The sequence below is a fragment of the Eschscholzia californica genome, unplaced genomic scaffold, assembly GCF_041429995.1.
Source record: "Eschscholzia californica isolate CP2 unplaced genomic scaffold, dmEscCali1.0.p SCAF_3, whole genome shotgun sequence".
NCBI lineage: Eukaryota > Viridiplantae > Streptophyta > Magnoliopsida > Ranunculales > Papaveraceae > Eschscholzia > Eschscholzia californica.
Window position 1 is genome coordinate 6,144,826 of NW_028238420.1, and position 10,224 is coordinate 6,155,049.

General features: G+C 38.9%; 1 protein-coding gene and 1 pseudogene across 2 annotated transcripts; both read left to right on the plus strand.

Annotated features, from left to right (window-relative positions):
* Positions 1-1,198: 1,198 nt before the first annotated feature.
* LOC147547997 (UDP-glycosyltransferase 89B2-like) lies at positions 1,199-2,903 on the plus strand. The gene has a single exon (XM_086670293.1). It carries the CDS (start codon positions 1,294-1,296, stop codon positions 2,752-2,754), a length of 1,461 nt encoding a protein of 486 aa, XP_086526419.1. The 5' UTR covers positions 1,199-1,293; the 3' UTR covers positions 2,755-2,903.
* A 1,737-nt stretch (positions 2,904-4,640) lies between these two features.
* On the plus strand, positions 4,641-6,838 carry LOC147547998 (UDP-glycosyltransferase 89B2 pseudogene; annotated as a pseudogene). Its single transcript, XR_015238591.1, has one exon. The product of XR_015238591.1 is annotated as a UDP-glycosyltransferase 89B2 pseudogene (transcript).
* The last annotated feature ends 3,386 nt before the right edge of the window (positions 6,839-10,224 follow it).

Genomic DNA, 10,224 nt, shown 5'->3' on the forward strand with positions numbered 1-10,224 from the left:
GGCCAATAATTTTAGGTGAAAAAGTGATTTTTTCGGCCTAAGACAGACTGGGATTGGACTTGCTCTTACCTTTGTGTAAGTATGTTTGACCAAAGTGTCCTAGTTTTGCCTTTTATTTTTTTTGTTTTTTGAGTTTTTCTAGCTTACATCAAATCTAAACCTTTAGATTCTAGGATTAAGATTGAAACCGTTGGATTACCAGGGTTAGTTCTTATTACAGCATGTTTTGGATTATTAGGGTTAGTTCCTACTACTACCATGTTTTGTGCATTGTTTCTTTTTGAACCTTTAACCCTCGTTTTTGAGAGAGGGGGACGGAGATACTAAAGAGATTGCAAATTTCGCACAAATTTGTGTAAATCTCGACAAATCTGTTGTGATCTTTAGCATGAACATCTATAAATGTGTCGATAAAAAATTTAAACTACTAAAAGTCAACTAATTATTTACTTGCGAAACTTCTCTAATTCTCGTCTTTTTATATTTTAGTTCACAAAATATAATTTAATCTGGAATAACCAAGCCGATTAATTGGCCATTTGATCTTGGTCTATATTTTCGATGCTAGCCAGACTTAGATTTAGTTTCTTACTCCGCCCTGGGATTGTACGATAATTTAATCACCAAACCAAACCAAACCAAACCTTCTTTCTATCACGTGTTTTTTTTGTTGAACTTTTAGCATGTGGTTTAGTAATGGAAGATGCTACACGACACGGCTACATCTCTTTGAAGATATGAAAAAAAAAGTAATCCTACCCTCTTACTATAATTCGGTGGGAAATGATAGAGTGACTTAGAAATTGGTACTTAGAGGGTGACATATTTCCTCATTTAGAAATAAAAGCGGTCCCCACCGTAGTCAAACTTTGAAAAAACCTTGTCTTTTAGTGATTCCACATCAGCTGGGCACTAAAATGCCCAAAAAATTTGGGCTCTCTAGCATCTCCCTAATTCGGTAAGGTCACAAGGATAGACTTTCTTGAAAAGGTGGTTTCACCCCCTTGTATTATCCACACGGGAGATGCTAGAGAGCCCAAGTTTTTTGGGCATTTTAATGCCCAGCTGATGTGGAATCACTAAAAGACAAGGTTTTTTCAAAGTTTGACTACGGTGGGGACTGCTTTTATTTCTAAATGAGGAAATATGTCACCCTCTAAGTACCATTTTCTAAGTCACTCTATCATTTCCCTATCCACACAAGGGATGGCATTTCTCTTTGTATATATACTCAGCTTTTAAAGAACAATAAGAACGAGAGGCAGAGAGAAACATTTGCCTAATATAATATCAATGGCTGCTCATGTTCTGGTTTTCCCTTACCCGGCTCAAGGTCACATGATACCTCTTCTCGATCTAACCTATCAACTCTCCATCAGAGGTTTGACAATAACCATTCTCGTCACACCCAAAAACCTCCCTCTTCTCAATCCTTTACTCATCAAAAACCCTAAAATCAACACATTAGTTCTACCGTTCCCAACTCATCCTCTCATACCTCCTGGTGTTGAAAATGTCAAAGACTTACCTCCTAATTCATTCGTATCTATGATGATTGCCATGAGTCAACTTCAATATCCTCTTCTTAATTGGTTCAAATCTCATCCTTCACCTCCTATTGCTATTATCTCTGATTTCTTCCTTGGTTGGACTCACCGATTCGCTTCCCAACTCGGTATCCCTCGTATCGTTTTCTCCCCTTCTGGTGCCTTGGCTGTTGCTGTTATTGATACTCTCTGGCGTGATTTACCTACCGTTTATGGAGATTCTCCTCCCAATGGAAACCCTAATTTCTTGACCCATTTCCCAGAAATCCCTAATTCACCTGTTTTTCCATGGTGTCACATTTCCAGTGTCTATCGGAGTTATAAACCCGGAAACCCCGATTCGGAATTTATCAGAGATGGTATGCAAGCAAATTTGAAGAGTTGGGGAATCGTTCTCAATACGTTTACTGAGTTGGAATCGGTGTATTTGGATCACATGAAGAAGAGGACCGATTTGGGTTACCGTTATTCGGATCGAGTTTGCGCTGTGGGACCATTACTTCCACCTTCTGATGGAGATGATGTTGGGCCCACAGAGCGAGGCGGTGGGTCAGGCTCAGTTCCGACATCCGATTTGCTAAAGTGGTTAGAAACGAGTCCGGATCGGTCTGTGGTCTATGTCTGTTTTGGGAGCCAAGTAGTTCTTACAAACAAACAGATGGAAAGATTAGCCGTCGCGTTAGAGTGTAGTGGGGTTAGGTTCATATGGTGCGTCAAAGAACCAACAAAAGGACATGTGGACGGTGAGTACGGAACGGTCCCTACAGGGTTTGAAGATCGGACGGCTGGTAGAGGATTATTGATTAGAGGGTGGGCTCCACAAGTGTTGATATTGAAACACCGATCCGTCGGCTCGTTCTTGACTCATTGTGGGTGGAACTCGGTTCTAGAGGCAGTGACATCAGGTGTAGTAATGTTAGCTTGGCCAATGCAAGCTGACCAGTTTTCAAATGCAACTCTTTTGGTTGATCAAATGAAAGTTGCAGTAAGAGTTTGTGAAGGAGCTGGAACGATACCTGACTCGGATGAGCTAGGTCGAGCTATAGCTGAGTCAGTGAGCCAGAATCGATCAGATGGAGTTGGAGATCGAGTTATGAAGCTGAGAAAATTTGCTGATGATGCAGTTAAAAAAGGTGGGAGCTCTTGTGTGGAGTTGGATAATCTGGTGCGAGACTTGAACAACCTCACTTCGATAAAGAAAGTCTAAGAGAGAGAGAGAGAGAGAGATGTACGTGTCGTGTCGGGTCTGACAAAGGGTAGGTCCCATTCCTCCATGACAATTATAGAAATATAATCTCCTTAAAATTCCGTGTACAACTCTATAAGTTCCACGCAAATAGATTTGGTTCATTACAATTTTCTTGCTTAATTCTTACGACATTTATATAAGAAAAACTATTCTCTCCCCCAACACCTATCTTGGTCGAATTCTGGCTGGGGTATGTGTAGTCAAGGTTTAGAGAAAGAAAGTAATCCAACGTCGAAGACATTTAAAATTTTGTAACTGAATCTTTTTGTTTGTTAACTGCTGAATTAAATATATGATGGTTAAAGAGTGGGATTGAATTCCAAACCATAGCTCTTAACTCTCTCCTAACATATTTACAGTACAGAGTCTGCTAAAGCATTATGTTTCCTAGAACATTTGCTGTAGATTCTGAATTTGTGTTCTTTCGCCTCGTGATAGCAGCAGCAATGGCAGAGTAAGAATCTGATTCTACAGTTTTTGTGTCCATTGGAGGGGCCATGACTATATGGGTTAGAGTAAGAGGGAAAATATTCATAACCTGAACCCTCAGGTGCCCATGGTTAAGAGAAAAAGTATTGGTTCTTTTAAACTTGTTGGTTACAAAAAGTACTATTTTCTCCTAGATTCTTTTCTATCTGATTAAGACATAAATATAAATACAAGCGAAGTTTGATAGAAATTACACCAAAAAAAGGCGAAGATAATGAAACAAACCTTAAAAAAGCGGCTCAATGATGGACGGTTAATGGTTAATAAGAGTGATGTGGGCACACTAACAATTTAATTTAAGTTCTAACCATTTGATCTCCTGAATTGATTTGATCCCATCTAATTTTGTTTACTCTTTTCATCCAAGCAAGATTCCAGTTGTTTCCAAATGAATATAGTCTCATGGGCGAAACCAGAAGTTTACGTCCGACATGGGTGACATTAAGTTAAAATTTTAGGAATGAAAAAGATTTATTCATAGAGCTAGGTAGTGTTTGAAAGTGACTAGCTTTTTAGGGTGTATTGAGAGTCTTGTTTGAAACAATAAGAAAAAAAAAATAGAGTTCGAAGATATAGTATGTCAAGTAGGTGATTTGAACTACCAACTCTAATTAAGGTATGACCAAAGGCGGAGCCGTGATTCGCCTCACCGTGTCCCTAGCCAGGGATAAAATATCGAATAAAGACGAAGTAGGCAAACATTTAACAAAATTAAAAATGGTTGGAAGTGGCTTTGAAATTAGTTTTGTTATCCCCCTACCTTTTACTCTAGTTTGCTTGAGCTAATTTTTTGTTATCCCCCTACTTTTTGTTTGTCTTAAAATTCGATCCCAACTTATACACCAATTGGTTGCAATTCGGACAAGTAAATTCTTTGGCGAACAGGGAGGGCCGCCGAGCAGCACTTCCAAATAAACATTGTAATCCGAGGGATGGTGTTAATTGACCAGATGAAAGACCAGTTGGTGCTAGATTGAGGTTATGTGTCTACCAATTCTTCTCTTTGTGATCTCTAAATCCCAGCTAATCTACATATGGGTCCGCCCCTTGTCCTCCTATTGAGCTTATGTCAAAATCTCTCTAAATGGAGAGTAGTTACTGTTGCAGTCTATAGGTGAGACAAGTGATTGAAATTAATTTTGACAGAGAAGCAATTGAATGGTGGGTATAGGGAGGTACCCAAAAGGTTATTCATGGAGGAGAAAAAAACAGCACATAGGAGAAACGAATTGGACTACATCCATCTATATCAGAGTCAGTTTTAGACGTTTCTACCAAAGGCACTCCACTGTTCTAGGACTACAAATGTATTTTTTTCCTAACAAAGTTTAGTGTGTCTTGCGCCCCTCCTTTTCGCTCAGGCCGCCTCCACTCTTGGTGCTTTTTGTGGGTCTCAGACTGAGCAGTCCAAGGGTACTTGGACTGGCTTCAGTCCGTGTTGTTCAAGCTCATCACAGATTAAGTCCAATTCGAGTATCGTTAGACTTGCTTAGTCCGTGGAGTGCGAAAAGAGAAAAACGGATCCGAGTAAAAAAGAGAATAAACCCTAGTATTGATGATGATGATCTATGTAGTGATATCATCACAACAACCAGAAAGAAAACGTTTCACCCCTCATTTAATGTCAATCAACCATAAGGGGACCCAAATTGATATGCATATAAACACTCAAACTGTTCACAACTTTCATCACTCACCACACAGCAGTCTCACAGGACAAAAAGCAAAGCTTAAGATTCTTAAGAACTATTTGTCTATCACAACCATGTTAAGTAATGGATTACTCACTCCAAGTGCCCATATTCTGGTGTTCCCCTATCCTGCCCAAGGTCACATTATCCCTCTCTTAGATCTCACTCATCAATTTTCACTTAAAGGGTTAACAATCACCATCCTTGTTACCCCTAAAAACCTCCCAATTCTCACCCCTTTACTCTCCAAAAATCCTCAAGTTACTACTCTAGTCCTACCCTTCCCTGAAAATCAACCTAATATTCCACCAGGTGCTGAAAATACTAAAGATCTTGCTCCTGGTGGATTCCCATTCCTGTTTCGAGCAATGGGTGAACTTTATAATCCTCTTCTTAATTGGTTTAAATCTCACCCTTCTCCACCTATTGCCATCATCTCTGATTTCTTCCTGGGTTGGACTCAAAAATTCGCTTCTCAACTCGGTATCCCTCGGATCGTTTTCTCTCCTTCTGGTGCCTTCGGTTTAGCCGTCATTGATTCTCTGTTTATTAATGCGTCAAATATATCTGAATTCACCGGAGAAAATGCTCAAATTCCTTTCACCAAAATCCCCGATTCCCCTGTTTTCAAGTACAAGCAACTTCCTTCTATTTTTCGATCTTATAAAGAAGATCCCAACTTGAAGTTCATTGGAGATGGGTTTCTTGATAACAGTGAGAGTTGGGGAATCGTTTTCAACACATTTAGTAAGTTGGAATCCGCCTACTTGAATTATTTCATGAAGGATACGAGTTACAATTACAATGACAAAGTTTGGGCCGTCGGACCTCTGCTTCCGACTGAAGATAATAATAATGAGCACGTCGGAGGTGGGTCAGCCGATAGAGGTGGGTCAGGTTCTTCGGTTTCAACCAAGGATCTGCTAACGTGGTTGGATTCCGCACCAGACGACTCTGTGGTTTATGTTTGTTTTGGGAGTCAAGCTGTTCTTACAAACAAACAAATGGAAATAATTGCAGACGCGTTAGAGTATAGCGGAGTTAGATTTATATGGTCCGTCAAGCAACCCACAAAAGGGCACGCGGAAGGTGAGTACGGGATGGTTCCTGATGGATTTGAAGATCGAACGGCTGGGAGAGGTTTAGTGATTAAAGGATGGGCTCCACAAATTATGATATTGAAACACCGATCAGTCGGATCTTTCTTGACTCATTGTGGTTGGAACTCAACGATTGAGGCAATTACAGCTGGAGTACTAATGTTAGCTTGGCCAATGAGAGCCGAGCAGTTTATGAATGCGACCCTTTTGGTTGACCAAATGAAGGTTGCTCTCAGAGTTTGCGAGGGGGCTGACTCGATCCCTGATGCGACTGAGTTGGGACGGGCCATGGCTGAATCTGTGAGTGGGAATCGGTCTGAAAGAGAGCGAGTCAAGGAGCTGTGTAAGGCTGCTAATGATGCAGTTAAAGAAGGTGGAAGTTCATCTGAGGACTTGGATAGTTTGGTGAAAAAATTGAATGCGCTTACTTCAGTTAGGGATATTTTAGCCACGACTACATAAAGTGTTTTCTTAGGGAAATGCTAAATGTACAAAGAATCTTTGACAAAATTCTTGACAAAATGCTAAGTGAACGGTCCCGATCAAAGTCAAACTTTGAAATACTTTGGTCAACTTTTGTCTTTTAGTGAAAATGAGTCATTAAGTTAAGAATTTTGTCAAAGACTTTGTACATGTAGCACTCTCGTTCTCTTAAGGGCCATATAGAAACCCTTAAGACCATCCTTTAGGGCATGAGAGCCCATTTATTTCTAAATCTACTTTATTTCTCCCCAAGTTCAATAAATCATGTATTTCGACTTCCATGTGAATCGAACTTGATACCTCCGGTAAGTGGAGTGGGAGTCCATCCACTAAGGAAAATGGCGGTGGACCATGAAGTGGTACTCACACACCAAATATCTATGGTAAGTCAAGTTTTGTCGCACACCAACTTCTTCCCAATTGTGGTCGAGCTCCCGCCAAGAAATTGACGTCTCTCTCCATCAAGCTCGCCGACCACCACCGTTGCTCTCTCTGTGATCAACTCACCAACCACCACAATCACCACTGTCAAGCTCGCTTTATCTCTCTATCTCTTGTTTTACTTCCATCTTTTTCCAGGATTTTGCACAATACTCGAGAAAGAAGCAGAAGGAGATAGAGCACGAGAGAGAGAAGGTGTTGGTGGGGTCGGTGGTGGAGGTGGTTTGATCAGTGGTGGGGGAGGTTTGATCAACGGTGTAGGTGGTGTAGTCCATGGTGTTGGGCAGTAAGGTATAGGGTTTTAGTTGGCAATTTAAGAACCAATGCCAAATTTCAACCCGAGCCCTTCTGTACTAAAAATATGTGAAGTAAAAGAAATTTCTCCCCGACAAAATAAAAAACACACAATTAAAATAATTTACAAATAAAAAGTTATATCGAATCATATTTAAACTCAATGAATAACGTTACTCTCTGATTAGCCGACATTATCTCAAATTAAACTTCCCTAACTTTTGTATGATTTTTTTCAAAATTTGGATTTTAACTTCATCTTCTCACACAACTGAAAACTAAAGTCTAAAGAGATAGATTCTTTTTTTTTTGTTAAGGATAAAGAGGTAGATTTGGAAAAAACAAAGATTAGAGTGATAGATTTACAAAGAGAAGAGTAGACCCTGACATTTTGATGACTCAAAGGTGTCTTTTGACAAACAAAAGTAGAAGAACTTTTGCTTCGAGTAGAAGTACTTTTGCTTTAATAAAGTTCAAAAATATAAAAAGTAAGTTTGGTAAAATAGTTACTTATAAGTTAAAAAGTTAGTTTGACAATGTTATATACTTTTTATTTTTCTTTCCCCATAAAGATAGTTCATTTTAAGTTTACTCATACAATTTCATCATAACTATTATGGCAAAGGTGGTGGTGGTGGTAACAATGGTGGTGGTTGAGGAGTGGTGGAGGTGGAAATATGGCGGCGGTGGTGTTAATATGGTGCTAGTGGTCATGAGGATATAGTGGTGGAAATATGACGATGGTGGTAGTGATGGAGGTATGATGGTGGTCGTAGTGGTTGAAGTATGGTGGTGGTGGTGGAGGAGGTATGGTGTTGGTGGTCGAAGTGTGGCGGTGGAGATGAAAGTATGGTGGTCGGTTTGAAGTGTTGTGGTGTTTATGGTGTGGTGGTGGAGTACAATGGTGGCGTTTGAGGTATTGTGGTGGTGGTGGAAATATGGCGGTTGTGGTGGAAATGCGGTGGTGGATTTGTGGTGATGGTGGTGGTGGTGGTGGAGTTGTGGTAGTGGAGACGTGGTGGTGGTGGTGGAGGCTTGGTGATGGTAGTGGTTGAGAAGGCTTAGAGATGGTGGTGGTGGAGACATGGTGATAGTTGTATTGTTGGTGGTGGAAGCTTGGTGATGATGGTGGTGGAGGTCGTATAGTGGTGGTATTTGAATTGTTGTGGTGATGGTGGTGGAGATGTGGTGGTGGCAGGGTGGTGGAGGTGTGTGGTGGTGGTGGTGGTGGAGGTGCGACAATGGTGGTGGTTGAGGTGTGGTGGTACTGGTGTAAATTGTATTGTGGTGGACCGGAGGCAGACAAAAAAAAAAATAGTCAAGTAATATTCGTGTATGTGTTGGACATAAGTAACTTGACTTTGAAGTCAAAAGCAAAAAATTTTGAACTTTAAAAAGAAGTCAAATTTTAACTTAAGTAAAGTTAGAAGTTTTCACTTTACCAAACTAACTTTTTTACTTAAATAAGCAAAAAAAATAACTTATTAGTGTTGCCAAACGACACCAAAGAGAGCTCAGCTCAAAAAATTTGGCCCCTATAGTAGAGCCCAAAATTTCAGGGTCAATGGATTTAGATCCAAAAGATAATCTTAAATAGAAAATAAATCTACCAGAAGTAATTTATATGTCTAACCTCTCTTTTTTCTAATACTACCTTGATAGGCCTAAAAATAGGTCTACTCCCGCAATTATACGGGGTCAAATTATAGTATTTTAGTAAATCGAGTATCGTCCCAAGGGATAGGTAGGTAACTTCAGATATTAACGGCGAGTCTAGCCCAATAATCCAAATGTCAAAAACTAACTTAGACTAACACACACACACCCCACTTCATAAATTTTATGATTGATATGTAAGAAATAAGAAAACGAATAAAACTAAATAAACTAACTAAGAGAGGGGAGAAGATATCTAAGGTTATAAAATCCACCACATAATTTCACTTTATAAAACAAGCACTTAATTACTTAAATCTCTTTTGTATTTACTCGGGATCCAATATAATGAACTATTTGGATTCCGGATGATATTCTAGATAAAACAATTTTATAATTAAGAATGTATGATTGACTACCATATAAAACTAATTTCCTACACTATCATTCAAGATCTAAAAGGCATATCTCATCTAATAAATCAATAAAAGCATGAAATATCTAATTATAATACATGAATGATAATAAGGTTATAGAATCAACATGAAATGACAATCAATAGGCATTGAAGCACATCAAAGGATTTAATTAATCAAGAACAAGTATTATAAAGATCCAAAATGGGTTTCATTCACAACTTTAGATTGCTAAATTAACTATACATGGAATCTAGAATAACATTCATTGACATTGTAAAATAAATGAAAATACTAAGAAATTAATGGAAAGAAATCACCAAGAATGCTCAAATTCCATATCCCCATGTATCTCCAATTTGTCCACGGTTTGCTCCATTTATGCTCAAGAATTTTACTCCAAGAAATCCAAGTAATAGCTATTTTATTGCCACCCAAATAAGAAAAAGAAAGGGAAAGAAGAAATTAGATCTAGAAAGTTGGAAAGAAGAGATGAAGAGGGTAAAGATGATAGAAGAATATAGAAGGAAGAAGAAGAAGACTATTAATGGAAGAAAAGTAATGGTAGAGAAGAAGATGGAAAAAGAATGGAAAAGAAATGGATTTAGTAGTAGAGAAGAAAGATTAGGTAAGAGGAAGTAGAAGAAAAGAATAGGGGATTAGGGTTAGAAGATAGAAAGAGAAGTGGCTTAGAAATTAGATAAGGAAGCCATTTGAGAGGGTTGTTGAAGTCTAGGTTTTAATGGAGGAGAAAGAGACTTATTTATAGGTGGGTTAGGGTTTTTGGTGGGTTAAATGGTAAAAAGATTTAAAAGATAGGGTCATTTTGGGAATTAATGGGTTAAATATGAAGAAAGG